The 20,800-nt window shown below is 42.2% G+C and overlaps 1 protein-coding gene across 1 annotated transcript in view; it reads right to left on the bottom strand.

Annotated features, from left to right (window-relative positions):
- LOC122811285 (glutamine--fructose-6-phosphate aminotransferase [isomerizing] 1) overlaps positions 1–20,800 on the bottom strand; it is a 1,619,377-nt gene that overhangs the window by 210,414 nt on the left and 1,388,163 nt on the right. The window contains exon 16 of the mRNA XM_044083027.1: positions 1,586–1,713. Coding sequence (XP_043938962.1) covers positions 1,586–1,713 — 128 coding nt within the window. The remainder of the gene's footprint in view (positions 1–1,585; positions 1,714–20,800) is intronic.

Raw genomic sequence — 20,800 nt, 5'->3', positions numbered from 1 at the left:
CCCAACCGAGGAAGAGACAGCCAAAGGCTCGTTAGACGATGCAGTCATATGCGGCATACAGAACTCCGAAAGGGTATCAGTAGAGGCCTACGAAGTAATCGAGTCAAGCATCAGGGGCTGCAAAAGCGCCTCACTGAATTCCAAAGAACTGATGACCCTTTTAGCAGTGGTGTCATAGGAAGGCTTAGCTTTTACAGTCTGCCTCTATCCTTATCTTTTCATTTATTTGGAAGATTTGCGGTTTGCTGACTGACTGACTGACACCATATCGGTAATTGGAGATGGAAGACAAAAATAATTGCCTACAAAAGTGCACTACGATGAATAGTTCTAGCGTTAAAGAGGGCACAGAACCAACAGTGGGGTATGTCGTGATCTGGCCTAAGCAAGTGATACAGTAAGAATGGAAGTCTTGGTGAGGTATTTGCTTTCCACAGGCAAGACAGTTATTGACTTTTTTGGACATCAGTTAGTGCAAGAAAAAGGAAGGATCCCCAACGGGGTACTTAGCTTTAGACATTTTCAGCTGAAGTTCGAAATCTGGAAACAGCCGACTGGCACTATTGCGAATTGCTTCTGCTATGGGCTCCACAGCAAGAAAGAATGAGATAATGGCATCTCCTGCTCTCCTTTATAGCTTGGATGACCTGACGTCACCCAGCAAGCGACAACAGCTGATGCACAAAACCTTGACTCTGGTATTCAGACCGACTGAGAGCTACCACAGCCTGGATAACCCAATGGTTAGGACTGCTGCAGTGAAACACGAAGAACATCAGCTTTTCTGAAGCCTAAACAGGATTAAGGAACAGTAAATAAATTCAAAAATGCACAGTACAGACATAAGAAAAGTCTTAAGCGGAGTGGAAGAAATATGTTGGTTGTTAAGCAAGACATACAGCTTACCCAAATGAATAAGAAAATAAGCAGACTAGATGGGTCAATCAGCTTGACCTGTGACCAGGCTATTAACTGCTCATGTAAGTACCACAGACTATTATTGCCTGATACATCACTTTAGACAGCAGTATAAGACTCAGCCTTATATACCCCCCCAGACAAAGTGTATACTCTTGTCTACACCTTCCAGCTTCACCACTAGCAGCAGTAAAGCCTGATGAAGAAAACAACCAAGCAACGTGTAAAGAATATGCAACACACTTTCCATCTCTGCCACTTATTTAACACAAAAAAAACTGAGGAGTATTAAATTTTATAGTGAAGTGAAACCACTGTTCTGTACTTATGTCAAAGGATTCTAAGTAATGGAGCCATTTAAATCTTTTAAATACAGCTTTGGGCAAAGCACTTTATTTTGTTTTAAATGATTTAGCATAACTCGGTAGTATAAATGAACCAAATGAGGATGAATAAATCAAAAACAAAATCTATTGCTGTTAAGCTAATGTGAGATTAAAGTATTTATCTGATGGAAGAAGTTGAGTACTGCCACCACATTTCACCTGAAACAAATAAATATCCAGTGAAAAACACATGAAGGCCACACAAAACACTTTATTTGCTGACACTCTTAGCTAGTGGAGAAAAATTATTCTTGCAAGTACAAAAAGAAATAAATCCTTACCAGAGCTCCTTCCAAGCATGTGGCATAATGATACCCACGGCCCATAATCAGAATGGATTTCTGTTGATATAGCTCTGTTGCTAGGCTCTGTACTTCATCATCCAAGGTAAGGACTTCTTTAATTAAGTCTGTGAGATAAAATTAGTGGTTGGAGAAGCAATCAGAATACATATTCACATATGCTTCAATATTTTATTCAATCTTTTATTATTTTTCTTTTAGCAGTTGATATGTCTTAAATTGAGATGTAAAGACCAAAATGCCACATTACAAAACATTGAAAAATGAAAACATCAGGCCAGTATGGAAAAAAACAAGTTATGTACTCACCATAACATTCCATGCGAGTTGTTCATCTCAACTTCATTCTTACTGATGGGTTCGGAGCGGATCCTCGGCTCCAACTTAGCCTAATGCAAACACTCGAGGTCTTCAACCAGCTCGAGGCCTACTCCCTATCCCATGATGCACTGACGCTTCCCTCAGATCTTGTTTGCTGCCGATAAAGTACATGTCACTCTTGATATACCAATAACAGAGGAAAACTAGATAAAGGTCAATACAACCATGTCTTAGGTGAATACTTGGTCCCCAAGAAGCTTGGATGGGGGTTGAGGGGTGGGACGTAAGAATGAAGGCGAGTTGAACAACTCACATGGAATGTTATGGTAAGTACATAACTTCTTTATGTAAAGTTGTTCTATTTCACCTTTCATTCTTACTGAGGGATTATCATCCCAAGCACCATCTTTCTCGGGTGGCTCACGGGAGTACACTCTTTAGGACAGTGGAACCAAAGGAAGCCCTGTCCCTGGAGGCCCTATCTACTCTGTAATGAGTGATGAAGGTATGAGGCCTTGACCAAGTAGCTGCTGCACAAATAGTAGCTATCAGTAGTTTGGCAGTAAAGTCTGATGAGGTTGAGACAGCTCTAGTAGAACGGCCCATTATCTTTTGATGTAGTGGTGTATTTACTGAACTGTAAATGAAAGAAATACAGTCTGATAACCACTTTGATAAAGTGTTTTTCGCCACAGGTGCACCTTTCTTGGAATCTGAGAAAGAAACAGAGCTGTTCTGTTTTCCTGAAATCTTTGGTCCTATCTAAATAGAATCGAAGCTGTCTGTGAACATCAAGCTTGTGCAGCACATACTCCATCTTATTGTCATATTTAGGGAAGAAAACAGGTAACTCTAAAGACTGATTGAGATTTGCCTCTGAACACACTTTCAGTAAAAATGAGGCATTTGTCTGGAGAGAAACTATCATTATGAAATATCGTATATGGAGGTTTAATGGACAAGGCCTGTAACTCTGAAACCCTTCGAGCAGAAGTAATGGTTTTCCATGTCAGATACTTCAAGTCACATGATGAGGCTGGTTCAAAAGGTGGTAGGATGATTCGAGAAAGAACAAAATTTAAATTCCACAGGGTAATCTGAAATTTAATGGGTGGTCTCAAATGTAATGTGCCTTTGAGAAATGCTTTGGAAAGTCTGTGTGACATAATATTAGACCTTTGAATACTAAGGTGAAACTTAGACATTGCAGCTAATTGGACTCGAATGGTTGCGGCAGCTGCCCCCTCACTGAATAGTTCAGTCAAAAATTCCAAAACAGAAGATATAGGAGCTAAATAGGGATCAATGTGATTTTTCAATGCCCATACTGACAATCTTTTCCATTTGCTAAGATATAACTACCTAGTGGAAGATTTGTGGGAGGATATCAGTATATGCTGAGCTGCAGCTGAAATATTCTGAAACCTGGCTACATTTGGAATTGGAGTAGCCAAGCTGTCAACTTGAGGGACTGAAGAGATGGCTGAAGAGCCCCCGATGAGTGAATCAGGAGGTCTAGAACTGGGTCCAAGATCCACGGTTCTTCCAATAGATGAGGCCGTAGGAATGGAAACCAAATATGACGAGGCCAGTAAGGGGCTATGAGAATTATGTTCCTTCCCAAAACACTGACTTTCTGTAAAACTTTGGGTATCAGGGGAAAGGAGAAAATGCATAAAGGAGGCCCGGGGGCCAATTGTGTACAAGCACATCCCTTGGGGCATCTCCCAGGTGGGGGATTAAAGCAAAGTAGCTGCTGCATTTCGTGTTTGTGGGGGTGGCAAAGAGATTGCAACAAGGCTGACCCCATTTGCAGAATATCCTTTCCGCTACTTCTTTCTTCAGGGACCACTTGTGAGGCAATACAATTGCCCTGCTCAGTTTGTCTGCTATCACGTTGGACCTCCCCAGGATGTGCGTTGCTATCAGAAAGTGCTGGGTAGAGCTTGCCCACTGCCATACTGTCAGGATCTCTCGACATTGGGGGTAAGATCTGGTCCCTCCTTGTTTGTTGAAGGACCAGATTATGGACATGTTGTCCGTCTGGATTGCAATGGTCCTTACAGGGAAAGAGTCTTGAAAGGACTGCAACACTAGAAATACCTCTCTCATCTCCAGGACGTTGATATGCAAATTGGCCTTATGTTGTATCCATGTGCCTTGGGCTGTCCTTCCCTGATAATGCCCCCCCATCAGGGAAGCGTCTGTGGTCACTGTGGCAATCCAGGCTGGTAACACAAAAGGTCAGCCTATTGTTACCGAATGCGACGTTAGCCATCAGTGTAGGTCCTTTTTGCAGGTTTTCATGATTTCTGATGAGACATTGGTAGATTTTGAAAAGACCACTGTGTGAAAAGAATCCATTGGAGTATGCGTATGTGCATTCGACCTAGTGGAAGTGCAATGATTGCTGCCGCCATTCTACCCAATATTTTGAGAACTAGAGATGCCGGACCTTTTCTTCTTGAAAAAAGTGTTAGAACTTGCTGATGAAGATCACAGACCCTTTCTGGTGGAAGTTTCACAGACACTGTGGTGGTGTCTAAGTCTGCTCCTATAAACACGGTATGCTGCAATGGCGATAAGGCAAACTTTTCTAAATTTATGGTAATCCCCAGCTGACAGCAAAGATTCATGGTCATGTCCCTCACTTGTATGAGATGTTGCCTGGTGGTGGCAGTTAGGAGCCAGTTGTCTAGATATGGAAACACCTGGAATCCTTGGCGTCTCAGGTGAGCCTTGACTACTGCCATACATTTGGTGAACACTCTGGGGGCTGTTGTGAGACCAAAGGGCAGAGCTCAAAATTGGTAGTGACTGGCTCCCAGCCTAAAGAGCAGGTGATCTCTGGATGGTCTGGCCATTTTTATATGGTAGTACAGATCCTGGAGATCGATCGAGCACATTCAATTGTCTTTCCCTAGAAAAGGGAGTATCGACTATAGCATGACCATCCGGAACTTTGTCTTTTTTACAGATTTGTTCAGTCTGCTGAGATCCAAAATAGGTCTCTAGTCCCCTGTTTTCTTTGGAACTAAAAAGAACCTACAGTAAGTTCTGGATCCTATGTGCTCTGCTGGGACCGGTTGGATGACTCTTTTTTTTCTAGCAACCTTTGGACTTCTACGGTTGCTTGTTCCCTGTGACTGGGTGGAACATCTGCAATCTTGCTTATGGGGGGGGGGGGTTGGTAAGAGAGGGAATAGAGTAATCTCTGAAAAAGATGCTTTGTACCCAGCTGTCTTTTGAAATTTTTAGCCAGGCGTCTGGCTACAAAGCTAAGCATCCCCGGACTGCCTTCAGATGTGGACAGGTGGGCCTCCTCTCAGGAGCGATGGATAGGGCTTCCCAAAGAGATGATCTCTGTCACCCTGGTTCTGCGGACCCCCTCTGCCACACGGACGGTGTCTTCCATTATTGCCCCCTCCTCTGCCTCTGGAGGGGGGTTCACCACGAGTGTCCTGAAAGGCTCCTTGAGTTTTACAGAACCACATCTTTCCTCCTTTCTGACCTTTGGGGTAAGGTCTGGTAGGTGTGAAAAAACGGACTCAGATGGCAGATAGAGTCTTTCCATCTTGTTCACTCCTGGTAAGCTTTTCTTTCACTTTGGGTCCAAAAAGGGACAAGTCATCGAAAGGGGTGTTGATAAAGGATGACTTAAAGGGCTCCGCAAATGGGCATAAGCACATACAGGAATGTCTCCTAATAGCAATGCCTGAAGCCGCTGCTCTACTCGCTCCATCAGCTGCGTACAAAACCAGACGCATGGACGAGTTTACTATGGAATTAAGGTAGAGACCTGGGAGGATACTTGTCTGAGACCCCACAGCTACTGAACCCTGAAGTGTAGCTCCTAGCTCTTTAATGAGATCTCTTTGTAGCCTAGTGAAGTTCGTAAGATAATTCAGTGACCTAATGGCAAAAGTCACTGAAGTAAACATGCACTTGCCATATCTGGCCATGATCCTAGAATCTTTATTTGGGGGGGGTGGGAGGACAGACATCAAAGTTTTGGATAACTCTTTCTTGGTGGCCGCCACCACCATGGCATCAACAGGGACTCCTTTAGTAAGAAATGCCTTGGCCTGTGGAGAGGTAATAAACTTGTCGGACCTCCTAGGGACAGGTTCCACTGTATCTGGAGACTCCCATGCCTTTCAACAAATATGTCTATAAGTTCATCGAAAGGCAGAGTCACCCAAGTGGCAGATGGCTGAGACCTGAAAGCCTTCAGGTAGACTGATTCATCATCAGTAGGGTTGATGGGCTACCAGCCACCCCTCTGTTTATGGATGTCCAAGATATCTGCAAAAGAGATATCTTCAGAGGGTGACCCTGGGGACCCTTCTGACTCATCTAAATCAGTGTCTGAAGTGACGGATTCCTGAGTTCCTGTGGGAAGTCCATATGCTTCCTCTTGCATAACCTCTTCCTAGGTACCTCCTCAGTGGGAAATTCTGGTGAGGTCTCGGAAGAGCAGAGCTTGCCCAATGGGGCTTCCTGAGGCTCTGGGTCTCTGTGCTTCTGTGGAATCTGTGACGCAGAAGTAGATGCCGGTGCTTTAGGGAAGGAAGTTGCCAAACCTGATGAAGTGGCTGTCCATGGGGACAATACTTTCCTCATGGCATCAAAGGCACCACGGTCCCAATGCGAAGAAACCCCTGGATCCAAAGAAACAGTGGATTCACTCGGTACCAAAACAGTGGGCTCTGAGCCAGAGGTAGGAACTGAACTCACCCGTGTCGAAGACCCGAGAGGTAAAGTTGGACCCAAAATATCGGTTCGACTATACCCCCGGACCCGACCGGTGAGTATCAGCTCCTAGACTCCTCTGTCGGCACCGAAGCAGTCTGAGATATTGGATCCGAAAGTCCTGGAGCAGACATCTGTACTGATGGCTCCACTATCATCAGTTCTGAGCACTCCGGCTCCGAAACTTCAAGTCGGATTGGAGGAGGAACAGAAGTAGAAGGGGGGATTTTAGTCAGTTCCGAGGCTTGAGGTGTCCGAGCTGACAAATGTTTGAAGTAGCTTCTGCACCACACGATCCATGTCCATGTCAGACAAGCTCCTTGAGGACCGAGAAGATGAGGCCGATGAAACTACAGATTGCAGTATTGGTAATTTCAATATTGGAGTTACTGGTTCCAGTACTGAGGACTGGCTCCTTACAATGACAACTGTCAGCTCTAAAGTCAGTGGCGCCAAAGTTGTTTGTTTGTCAGGCTTAGATGTACTGGTAGATTTTGCTGGCTCCGAAGATCCAGTAGTAGAAAACTTTTCTGAGGACTTGGAATGACTGGACTGACCTTCATCCAACTGTTCGTGAAAGGAAGACTTTATTAAACCTCTAACCAGTAATTTGTTCCTTCTCTCATGCAAAACACATAACCAAAATGAGTGGCAGATGGAACAAGTCTCCTAAAGGTGTAATGCACCCAAACAATACACCCACTCCGTGTGCCCATCTATAATGGACATTTTCTGTCCACATTTAGGACATTTCTTAAATCCTGACTTGGATTGCTTAGTCTCTTTATCCTTATCCTGAGACATTTCTCCTATACAACAACACACACACACACACACACACACACACACACACACACACACACACACACACACACACACAAAGCTCACAAAGCAACAATGAGCTTCAGCCAAAGAAAAAATTAGCCTTTTAATTTAAACAGGATAATGAACCAAGAAACCTATATATATATATATATATATATATATATATATATATATATATATATATATATATATATATATATATATATATATATACACACACTACACACTCTAAGCAAAGATATATATATATATATATATATATATATATATATATATATATATATATATATATATATATATTCACACTGCACAACTAATCAAACAAGTTATCTAAACAATAATTATTTCTAAATATTTTCAAACTGTCACACACTTTAGCAAAGTATATGTATCTATGAATTTTCACACGAGGTTATCACACTAACTAGCTAAGCAATAGGGAAGTTTACAAGGCCTAAATAGAAAAATGGCCATAAGGAAAAGAGAAGAAAGATAGCTAAGAATATAGAGATAGTAGTGGTAGCACTAATTTACAATAACAAGATAACAAAAACCTTAATATAATATAATATATATATATAAGCTAAATATTAGAAAAAGTCAAATTCACTGGCCTGAGCTGGTGAATCGCTCCCAATCTCTTGCAGCGGCAAAGGAGATCTGAGGGAAGCACCAGTGCATCATAGGATAGGGAGTAGGCCTCGAACTGGTTGAAGACCTCGAGTTTTTGCATTAGGCCGAGTCGGATCGGCTCCGAACCCATCAGTAAGAATGAAAGGCGAGAACGAACAACTTCACATTAAAAGTTATGTACTCACCATAACTGCGCATCTGTGTTGTTCATTTTCATTCTTCCTCAACTGATGGATCTCGGATCCAACCTCAGATCCAGCTCGTCCAGATTTACTTAGACTCAGATCCGACAGTCATGCTCCTCCCTATACCCATAATGCCTCAGAGCCCTGTAATACCTCAGATCGAGTTTGATGCCCCATAAAATAGAAGGACTAGCCATAGAAAAGGAAAGATAGGGCTCAGACAGGAACAATGGTTCCAGTGTCACTATCAGGTCACTCCCAGATGAAAGATGAGGGGAAAGTTGAGGAAGAACGAAAATGAACAACATAGATGCATGGTTATAGTAAGCACACAATGTTTATAAATGATGTTATTTTCATTCCTTCCTCAACTGATGGGGCACAATCTCCAGCTACAAGAACTTTGGAAGGATATTCCAAAGTACCACAGAACAAAGGGCAGCTCTGCTTCTGGAGACCAAATCCAACTTGTAATGAGCAATAAATGTATGAGCATTCAACCAAGTGGCTGCAGCACACATATCATCAATAGAAGCTCTGGTCCAAAAAGCAGATAAAGTAGCCATGGATCTAGTGGAGTGAGCTTTTTGAGGTCTGGGCAAAGAAAGACCTCACTGACTGTAAACAAATGATATTCAATCTGTTAACCACTTTGCTAAGGTAACTTTGAAAACCAGTTTTCCCAATCTGTTGGAGGCAAAGGAGACAAACAACTAATCTGTTTTTCTAAATTTCTTTGTCCTATGGAGATAAAAATGGAAAGCTGTCTGTGCACATCTAAAAGATGAAGCATGTATTCACCTTTGTTAGACAAATTTGCGAAGAAAACAGGCAAGTTGATAAGTTGATTGAGGTTTGTTTACAAGGCTACTTTGGGTACAAAGGAAGGATTAATACATAATGTAACTCTACCTTTGTGACAAACCAAGTAAGGGGATTTCGAAGAGAGTGCTTGGAGTTCAGAAACTAGCCTTGCTAAAGTAATGGCCACTAGAAAAGCTGTTTTCCAAGAAAAAAAAGTGAGATCAGACTTGCCAAAGGCTCGTAAGTGGTCTGAGTCAAACCCTGCAGTAACAGCATAAGATCTCAGGGTGGAGTAGGGTCTTTAACTGTAGGCCTAAGCAAAAAAGTACCTTTAATTTTCTACCCATCTTTCCAATACAGAATGCTTGACATGATTTACATACAGCTAAATTTATCACCTGTTTTAACTCACAGGAAAAATTACCCCTAGAATGAATGGTTTTCCCCTTCACCAAAACTCAATTTGTTTTTAAAATATAGGGGCACTGAGAGCAATGGCCATGCTTGAAGGAACATATTTATGAGCACAACTACGACATCAGGAAAAGAAGAACACTAATGCACTATTTAAATATATCAAATTAAATGCAGGACAAACATTTGCATTTTTTTTTTGTTTTGGAACAAATAATTTTGGACCCACGAGGTGGGATTATGGAAGAATATATTTTGAGTCACGAATTGTGGTGGCAATTGTTCCTTAATGTGACAGGTTATCCAGGACTGAATGAAATGTCTTCTATTAATTGCATTTTAAAATAAAAACTATGAGGTTTAAGCTTATACTTAATTTATTTACGTTTTAACTTATATATGTGCTTTGTGTTTTGGTGGGTATTAAGTTTTGTTTCCCTGTGGTAGTATTGTTCATGTGTTTTTTTGCACTGATTGATGTTTTAATCTATTTGGCTTGGATCAACCACATAATTTTAGAAAATGGCCTTTTAAATGAATTGGGTAAGTTTGTTTTACTGTTCTGATGAACTTCCATTAATTTAGAAACAGAAGTGCTTAACATCCTCTGTTAAAGAATTCTTGTACCAGTTTTGGTCCATAGTTTTGGCTTTTTGCACTTCAAGAAGGTTTATTCACAGCAGGAATAGATGCATTAAAGGGGCCAGGTCTATCTGATGGGCCCAATTAAAAAATCTTTTCCATTTACTCTTGTAATTTTTTTAGTGGAGTCTTTATGGGATGACAGCAATATATGGTGGACAGGAGTGGAAAGCCTAGACTGTCCAGCCATTAATGGAAAAACCATGCTGTCAACTTGAGGCCTACAATGTCCGTATGTGTCATCCTCGAGGAATGAGAGATTAGAACTGTAGTGGGGTCCAAAATCCAGGATGTTCACAGAAGATGAAACCATAGGAAGGGAAACAAAAAAAGCAGAACAGGGTAATGACGATAACCCTGCTCTTCAACTGAAGTGCTTTCTAAAGAAATTTGGCGATTATAGTTAAGGGATTTAAAAGTAAAGGAGGCAGACAAACGTGGACTAGAGCATCTCACAGTGACTCCCCAGTTGGGGGGGGGGGGGGCAGGATCAGGGCAAAGAACCTGCTGCACTTGTTGATGTGGGGAAAGGTGAATAGATCTCAGCAAGGTTGACCCCATTCTTCTTCTCTTTCGGCTGTTTCTGTACGGGGTCGCCACAGCGGATCATCTGTTTCCATTTCTTCCTGTCCTCTGCATCTTGCTCTGTCATACCAACGTCCTCCATGTCCTCTCTCACCACATCCTCTTAAGCCTTCCTCTTTTCCTCTTACCTGGCAGCTCCATCCTTAGCATCCTTTTCCCAATATATCCAGCATCCCTCCTCAGCACATGTCCAGACCAACACAATCTCGCCTCTCTGGCTTTGTCTCCAAACCGTCCAACCTGAGCTGACCCTCTAATATATTGATTCCTAATCCTGTCCATTCTTGTCACACCCAGTGCAAATCTTAACATCTTCAACTCTTGCTTGCTGACGTCCCTAGATGGTGGTGCTATGGATTGGGGGCATGCTGCACTGTACTACATCCTGATGCTCATAAATCAGGTCCAGATGATTATACAAAGTCTTATCCCATAAAGTAATCACTGAATTACTGGACTTGTGCAACATTTACACCTTTGAGTCCATCAACGGCCATCTAGATCCTGGAAAGAGTCAGTACTTTTCATGCTTCCACATCCCAGGATCCTGTAAATTTCCATCCAGTTTCAGTCCTGCATGCTAATTATAAAGTTTATATGAGCAACTAGCCTGCATCCTGTATGTCCATCTTTGGTCTAGTGAGATTAGTCTGGCTCTGTTAAAAGCATATGACCTAAAGACTGTCTAAGGAGAGTGTCAGGCTTGATGGACAGGGCCAGGATAAATAGTATTTCAGTACTGTTAGTAGGTTTGACACTGAAAACTGATAGACCTGAAAAAATTATCAAGTTTAAAGGTAGCGACGAACGTCAACCTGATTGAAGGTTACAAGACACAGTTCCATCTTTGGGCTCAGTTCAGGAGCAGATTCACGAGGAGACAACGGAACCAGTGTCAGCGACTAAGGTCAGCCATTGGATTTCCTATTTGAATAGTCCCTGAACTTTGGAATACAGTGACTTCTGCCCTTTTTTGGTTAGTTTTTTTTTTTCCACAGTGGAATCTTTACAGCTTGGGTTGCTGACAGTATTATCTTATGGTGACTGAGTGGTGACTTCCAATTGTGTTCCTTCTGATTATTTACAGGTACTGTCAGATGCTAATAATTTTTGGTTTCTTCGACAATCAAACTTTTCTATGTCTTACTATTGGCTGGTATGCTTTAGTACAACCAGTAAATTGAAGCAAAAACAGTCGTAAATCAGCACTGGACATTTATTGTGTTGTTTTGGATTATTAACAGGTATTGTGGGACGCTATATAATTTTGTGTTTCTCATATTCAGAACTTATCTATGCCCTATTATTGGCTGATATTTATTAGTGTAAGCAGCAATTTCACCATGATAATTATTAACCAGCATTGGGCATTTTAGGCTGATTGCGTTTGCCTTTATTTGGTTATATCTTGTTAATATTTCATTGAGGCCTAGCGGTCTGGGTTTCATCTTTATTTCCAGGAGATTCATTGGACACTTTTCACACCACCAGGATTTTTCCCATTATTGTTATAATATGGTCATGGCATCATTCTTTTTGGGACATGATTACAACTTTATATTGTTCACCTTCTAATACTACTTTCTGGTTGCCTTTCATGAGATATATACATACAACTATTATGGTTTACAATCAAGGCATTTGCATTTTTTGAACACTTTGCTACTAGGGAAAATTATTTTGCCTTATACAGTATTAGAATTGCCATGTGTTCTAATGAAGTTGGAAAGTTACTAAAGTAAAAGGTTTTGTGTTTCCATGAGTTTTCTGGAGGATATGAAGTTTGAAACTCAAATGTCTTGCCATTCAGTTGACAAATGCCTTGTTTAATTACTACTGCCCTTTACTGCTTGATGTTTTGTGTAAAGCATACCTTTGTTACCACAGCTAAACTCTCCTTTATAATGTAACATATTTTTGTATACTGTAATGGCAAGACTTAATATTGTTCTTTTTACTGTACTGTTTGTGACTTATCTCAGCATATATTTGTAACTAAGATTTGGACTTTATTTAGGCCAAGACTTAAACTCTGATGGAACTATTGTATGCTGTAATTGTCTTTGTATTTGCCATCTTGCTTCTAAATACTCTCCTTCTCTCATAATGTTACACTATTTTCTAATACCCATACTGCTGGCTACTTATGTAATCACCTTGTATGAAAACCAGATGCTTATTGATTATCAGTACCCAAATGGCCATACTATCACACCAGATGTAAAACAGCCCACCTTTAGCCATACTAATCAATATGGGTCCAACTCTAAGCCTTGCTCACTCTTTCAGCATGTAAACCCCAGGCACACAAGCTCTAGAGCCAAACAATATTACAAACTTTTAAACAAACTCCTGAAACTTATCACTAAGTATAGCCCTAGTCTTATACTTTGTGATGACATTCATCCCAACCCTGGCCCATCCATCTGTGATATATATACCCCTCTATCTGCCACCTAAGCCACAAAACTACAATTAGTAGACCTACCAACTCTCTCCCTGCCTGTCATCTCAATATTAGAAGCATCAATAACAAAGTACATGAACTGCATGTGCATATACTCCTGGCTGTCCACTCCCCTGAGATTCTCTATCTGAGACCTGGTTAAAACCTACCACAACTGGTAATGAAGTGTTACCACCTGGGTATAACATTCACAGGCTAGACCGTGCTTCCAGGAAGGGGAGTGGGGTAGCTATATTCTATAAATCTGCATTGAATGTGACCATAGATGTTAATCAACCACCTAAATTAATAACTCAGAAATCCTGGCCACTAAATTGCAAATAAATAAAAGTAAATGCATCAACATTATCTGTATGTATATTCTCCCGGGTAATAATATAGCCACATTTGAAGATACCCTACACTGGATTTCATGTCATTACCCTCAAGAAACCCTATTACTTGGTGACTTTAACATAGACTGGGCCACCTGTTCCTTAGAATCCCCTACTACCCACATCAACCTGCATGCATTTACTCAAATCATAACCACCCCATCCAGGTTACGTAATCCCAAACATAAAGAAAGCATACTAGACTGGGTACTTGTAAATAGTAACCCCCAAATGTACACTGCTGGTACTCTCCTCGATGATCTGAGCGATCACATTCTTACTTGTATAGTTAAGCAAAAAGTCATTATTCCTCATCAATCCTTGCTCAGGAAAGTCAAAAACAAAATAAACTTTGACCCTGTCAAATTCAAACAGGAACTTAACTCCTGTAACTGGTCTATGTTAAAACACCTCCCCTTAGAAGAGGCAGTTGCATAACAATAGATTTCTTGATATCCTTGACTTGCATGCACCTGCCCATTCTAACAACAACGGCAAAAACTGCCCCATGGCTGTCTAAAGAATCTAGACTATAAATTTCCAGCAGAAACAAAATCTGGGCTCTATGGCGCTCCAGTAAAGACCCCTACAATCATGTTAAATACAGGCAAGCTAAGAATGAGACTAAAAAATCCATTCTACAAGACAAAAAACAATACTACTGTCATTTACAGACAGCAAACCAGAACAATCCTCAGAAGTTTTGGGCAGGTCTGAATCTACTCTATCCTGGAAAAATGTTTACCCCTATCCCCATCGCTACCATTGATAAATCTCCTGAGGATGTCTCAGACAGTTTTAACCATTTCTTTACAGAGACAGTTCAAGCCCTTGCTAGCCAACTACCTCCCAGCTCCCATGGCTCTGATAGTACCACCCCTATAAACCTACTCTCTTTCAGCTTCCAACCAGTGTCCACATCACTTATCCACACCTTGATCAAAAAATTAAAACCCACCACACTCTCAGCTGATCAACTCCCTGCTGAGTACCTTAAAAAATCAGCTGATGCCATAGCCTATCCAGTATCTATACTAATTAACCGCACCATAGCAGAGGCAAACATTCTCACCATTCGGAAAACATCCTATGTAATCCCACTACATAAAGGAGGTTCCTCCACTGAATTCTCCAATTACAGAAAGATAGCTATACTTTTTCCACTAGCTAAAATTATGGAAAAATGTATGCAAAAGTAACTCATGCACCACTTAATTCAAAATCACCTCGTGGCCGATACCCAACATGGCTTCCGTCCACACCACAGCACAACCACAACACTACTAGAGTTCACCAATACCATTAATAATAATTGTAACAATAATCAAATATCCTCATCCCTCTTCTTGGATCTTTCAAAGGCATTTGACATGGTAGATCACCAACTTTTGATTCACACCCTGAAATTGTTCTGTCTAAATACCAGTGCCATTTAATGTTTTAAATCTTACCTCAGTGGGAGGCAGCAGGCTGCCCTCTGGCAGAACAAGCTCTCCAACCTATTACCTAACACCCTTGGAGTGCCACAAGACTTCATATTAGGACCCCTACTGTTTTCCATTTTTATAAACAACCTATATACAGTCATCCCAAATGTCACCTGTATCCAATACGCTGATGATTCCACCCTGATTTGCTCAGCCACATCTCCCTCAGAATTAAGGTCTGTTACCCAATCCACCTTTAATACTATAGAAACCTGGCTCTCCGAATGCCGATTGTTGCTAAATCCCATAAAAAACTAAAATGCTGTTATTCTCTTCAACACAAAGGTCCACACTGTTTACCTTCACCATAAATGCAAAAGATGGCACAGTAATCACCCCCGACTCCTCTACAAGACTGTTAGGAGTAATAATTGATAAAAACCTAAAATTTGACCTTCATGTAAACCAAACGATCAAAACCATCAACAAAAAACTAGGGTCACTGTATAGAATAAAAACCTTCCTATATCCTCCGGCTATGGTTGCCATAGCTCGCTCCCACCTGCTTTCAACACTTTTATATGCATCCCCCCTTCTCTCTAATCTAAATAAAACTGTACTTAATAGACTATCAATCTGTTACAACCACATTGCCAGGTTTGCCACTGGCCTACCTTTTAGAACACACCATTGCATCAACCTTAAAAAAGCTTGGGTGGCTAGAACTTCCCAGTCTAATCCAATATAACCTTTTGATTATGGCTAATAAAATCCTCTATTATCCAGATAACACACCAGCTCTTAAAAATATGATCCCCCCCACAACAATCCAAGACTGCTCCGATCCTCAAACAGATTGCAGATTAAGACAATTAAAATTAACAATGTAGCCGGTGACTCCCTATTTGCAAACTCTGCAGGCAACGCATTGAACCTCCTTCCAACTAACATTACTTTGCTCTCCTCCCCTATCCCAATTCAAAGCTAAACTCAAACAACATCTGGCACTAAACTGGCTTTGCCACTGTATCAAGCCTGGCTAACTCTCACCATGAATGTATATAATCTATTAATCAAATTACTGTTATTTTTTCCCCTGACTGTTACCAGGGGTAACTCAGATTTGTGATATTGTCTATTTCATGTCTGCTTATGTCATCTGTAAATATCTCATCTGTAATATGTCTTCTTTGTTATTACTTATCTGTCTACCTTGGTAATATGCCTTCTTTGTTATTACTTATCTGTTTACCTTGGAGCTTTTCTCCTCGGGCCTCCACTGAAAATGGACATTAATCCAGTTGGACTATCCCGGTCAACAAATGTAAAATAAATAAAAATAAATAAACTCTGCCACATCCAGCTCTGACTCTTGCCTTTTTGTCAATGCCACCATCTCCAACCCATATAACATAGCTGGTCTCTTTACATTCTTGTAGACCTTCCCTTTCACTCTTACTGGTACCTGTCTGTCGCAAATCACTCCTGACACTCTTCTCCACCCATTCCCTGCCTGTACTCTCTTCTTCACCTCTCTTCCACACTCACCATTACTCTGAACTGTTAATCCCAAGTACGTAAACTCATCCACCTTCGTCAACTCTGCTCCCTGTATCCTCATCATTCCTCTATCCTCCCTCTCATTCACACACATATATTCTGTCTTAGTCCTGTTGAACTTCATTACTCTCCTCTCTAGAGCATATCTCCACCTCTCCAGGGTCTCCTCAACCTGGTCCTTACTTTCACTACAGATCACAATGTCATCTGCAAATATCACAGTCCATGGGGCCTCCTGTCTGATCTAGTCTATCAACAATGTTGACCCCCATTGAGGGAAAATATTCTGCGCCACCAACTAGCTGACAGACCACATTTGAGGCATTATAATGGACTTGCTGAGTTTGACTGCTAGCATGCTGAATTTCCCCAAGATGTGCAGTGACATAATAAACAGGTTGGAGGAGATCATCCACTGCCACACTCTCATTGCCTCTTGACAAAGGGGATAGGACAGGGTTCCCTCCCATTTGTTGATGTACCAAACCAGTGACATGTTGTCTGGAGCTATCCAAAAGGAGTCCTGAAAGGCCTGCAACTCTAGGAGAATCACCCTCATCTCCAGGACACTGAAATGTAGATTGATTTCTTCTAGGCACCATGTGCCTTGGACAGTCCGTCCAAAGAAATAACCCTACCCCACTCCAACTGGAAAACATCCATGGTCAACATGGTTACTGGGGGAAACACAAAGGGGTGTCCCTGACAAACTTCATTGGACTGTACCCACCAACGTAGGGAATTCTACCAAACCTGAGACAATTTTACTGGAAAGGACAGAGGCTGTAGAAGAACTGACCAATGAACAGCTAGAGTCCACTGAAGAACACACATATGGAAACAAGCCATCGGGACCAAGGTAATAGCAGCTGCCACTGATCCTAAACTTGAAGGACCAGTTTTGCTGGGGAGAAGTGTGTGAAAGAATCTTACTCACTTGCAGTCTTACGGACTGTACTCTAATGAAAAAAGGCCAGTTGAGTGATGGTGCCCAGATGATCTCCTATAAACTCTAAGACTTGAACAGGTTGTAGACGGGACTTGGCATAACTGACTGTGATTCCTAAAGAATGACATAACTGAAGTAAGTAGTTCCTGGCCTTCTTGAAGAGATGTCTGGTTGGGGTGGTGAGGAGCCAGTCATCTAGGTAAGGACGCACTCTGTATCCGAGCAGTCTAAGGTGAGCTGCTACCACTGCCATACACTTGGTGAACACCCTGGGTATTGTGGTGAGATCAAAAGGCAGGGCTCTGAACTGGTAATGACTGGCCTCCAGCCGAAACAGCAGATATCTGGGAGCATCTGCTCATTTTGATGTGATGATATGTGTCCTGGAGATCAATGGAGCATGTCTAATCATTTGTTTATAGAAAAAGCAGACTGGACTGAAACATGACCATCCAGAACTTGGAGTTCTTTACAAACTAATTGAGATTGCTGAGTTATAGAATGGGTCTCAGGTCCCCTGTTTTCGTTGGCACTAAAAAGAACCTTGAGTATGCTCCGAATCCTTTCTGGTCTGGTGGGACCTCTTGGATAACTCTTTCACTGAGCAGCTTTTGAATTTCTAAGGCTGTTAACTGCCACTATCTGGAAGGAATGTCAGGAAACATTTTCTGCTTGGTGGGTGAGATTTTCAAAAAAGGAATGAAATAACCTCTGGATATAATTTTTTGCACCCAAGTGTCGTGTGTGATTGATGCCCAGGCTTATGGGTGCAGAGATAAGCACCCCCCCCCCAAACTGTCTCAAGAGTAGAGCATTCAAGTAACTCTTCAGGAGTGCTGGAAGGATTTATCTGAGAAGGAATCTCAAAACCCTTGGTTCTGGAACCACCTCTGCTGTGAGGATGGTGTCCTCCACTGGACCCCCCCCCCCCCACCGACCTTGTGACTTGCAGAAACACATCTTTTTACCTCTGCCCGGATTCCTGGAAAATAATATCTTTGATGTAGAAAAACATATTCTCACGGCAGGCAAGGTCTTCCCATCTTGCTCACTATGGGAGAGAGTTTATTCCACTGTTCAGCCAAACAAAGAAGATCCATCAAGGGGAGCACTGATGAAAGAAGACTTGAAGGTTTCCACAAAATCGCATAAGCGCATCCAGGCATGTTTCCTGACAGCTATGCCTGAACCTGCCACCTGTAAGCAACCTTCTACTGCATGAGAGATTAACCTCATGGACACTTTGGAAATAGACTGAAAGGTGGTCAGCTGTGAAGATAGCTGTTTATACCCCTCTGCCAACATGGACCCAGGAACAGATATGAACAGTTCTTTAATCAAGTCTCTCTGTAATCTGGTGAAATGTGCCAAATAACTGAGCGACAGAAGAACAACGGTAACTGAAGCATAAACGTGCTTTCCAAGTCTGTCCATCATCCTGGGCTCTCTGTTAGGAGGGTGGACAGAAGAGCTCTGTTCTGCTAGCTCTTCCTCAGCGGCCACCACCACAATCATGGCATCCACAAGAGCTCCTTTACTCCAATGAGGACTGTCTTTGGGCAGAGCAAGAAACTTATCAGGATGACAAGGAATGGGCTGGAGCGTGTCTGGTTCCATCTATGCCCAGAGAGACACGAGATCTATGAGGTCATCCGCTGGGGTGGTAACCACAGATGTACAAGGGCTGAACCTGAAGGCTTCTAGGAACACTGACTCTTCCTGGGAAAAGGGATCAGAAGACCATCCACCTTTCTGGCTAAGGACCTTTAGAATGTCTTCCAAGGAGATGTCTTCTGGTGGAGACCCTGGGGACTCCTCCCCTTCATCGAAGTCGGTGTCTGCAGTTAAATATTCCTGAGGGGAATTTATGTGCCTCCTTTTGCATGACTTCTTCCAGGGGACCTCATCAGTGGGATGATCTGGAGAGATTTTGGAAGAAAGGGGAAGCTCCGTCAGAAAAACTGCCCAGAAGTTCGAACAGACTGGCTTTTCCCTGTAGAATATGCTGATGAGGCTCAAAACGTAGATCTGAAGGGGGGTGTAGAGGGGTAGTATTCGAAGGGATAACATTAGACTAGACTCTTGGATGAGAGAAAGCACTCTCTACAACTTCAAAGGCAAAAGGACTGGGAGAAGCTGTTGCTGGCCTCATCAGAGCCGAAGCTCCAGGCTCTGCCAAGCCCCAACTCTGCCCGGGCTCTTGCTACAAGGGAGAAGTTGTACCCAAGCTATCCAGTGCTGAAGCGCTGACGGGAAGTGATGCTCTGAAGGTTCGGTTCCAAGACTTGTCCTGCTCTGGGGGATCAGCACCGAATGAGTCAGAGATGCAGCTAGAGTTGAAAACCTAGCTGTCTTTGAGTCTGACACATTGAGTCTAGTAATTCTCGGATCTGAGGGCTCCAAAATTGCTGCCCAGGATAAGGAGAAACAAGTGGATGAAAATCCAGGTTGAAGGCTCAAGGATCTGATGGAAGACAGACACCGTAACACCCTCATAGGTTCATAGGTAGGTACTAGGCTATTGGCCCTAAGGCCTATACAAGCCTAGCCAAAAAGGTACCTTGGCTTTCGCCACCCAAGAAAATTATTTTCCTGTGCCCCTGTCAAGCAGAACCACAGAAGTGATCCCCGGGGTGAATTTCCTATTACCCATCCAATCATCAAGATTTTTCTTGAAGAGTGCTAATAAGGAGCTCTGTTTGACATAGATAGGCAGTCTGTTCCAGAGTATGGGAAGTCTCTGGGACAGGAATCTATCCCTCCAGCATGTTCTGTTTATTGTGGTGACAAGGTTTAGGTCCCTAGAGCATGTAGCTCGGAGGGATTGGGATTTCTTTAAGTGGAGCATGTCCAACAGCTCTGGGTTTGACACAGCTTTGTATGTTAGGCAGAGATCACCTCTGAGTAGGCGATATGCGACGGAGTAAAGCAGGAGTTTTTTGAGCCGGTCTGCGTAAGGCATCTGTTTGAGGCCAGTAATCCTCTTTGTGAGGTATTTTTGCATTCTTTCCAGTTGTTGTAGATGTCTTCTGAGGTACATACCAAAAGGGGCATTGTACTCTATAATGGGTCTAATGAGTGATTAGTAGAGGGGAACAATGACCTCTTTTTTCTGGATGACAAACCTTTTGTGATGAGGTGTGCCACGTAGAAGGATTTCCTGACCACTGTGGCGATGTGATTATCAAAGGAGAGACTACTGTCCACCTGTGTCCCAAAGTCTCTTATCACACATTCGATGTTAAGTACACTACAG

This window comes from Protopterus annectens, chromosome 9.part0 (assembly GCF_019279795.1).
Source record: "Protopterus annectens isolate FY-2018-M chromosome 9.part0, PAN1.0, whole genome shotgun sequence".
NCBI classification, from domain to species: Eukaryota; Metazoa; Chordata; order Ceratodontiformes; family Protopteridae; genus Protopterus; species Protopterus annectens.
The sequence above is the reverse complement of the archived record's forward strand: the minus strand, read 5'-3'. Positions and strand labels throughout refer to the sequence as shown.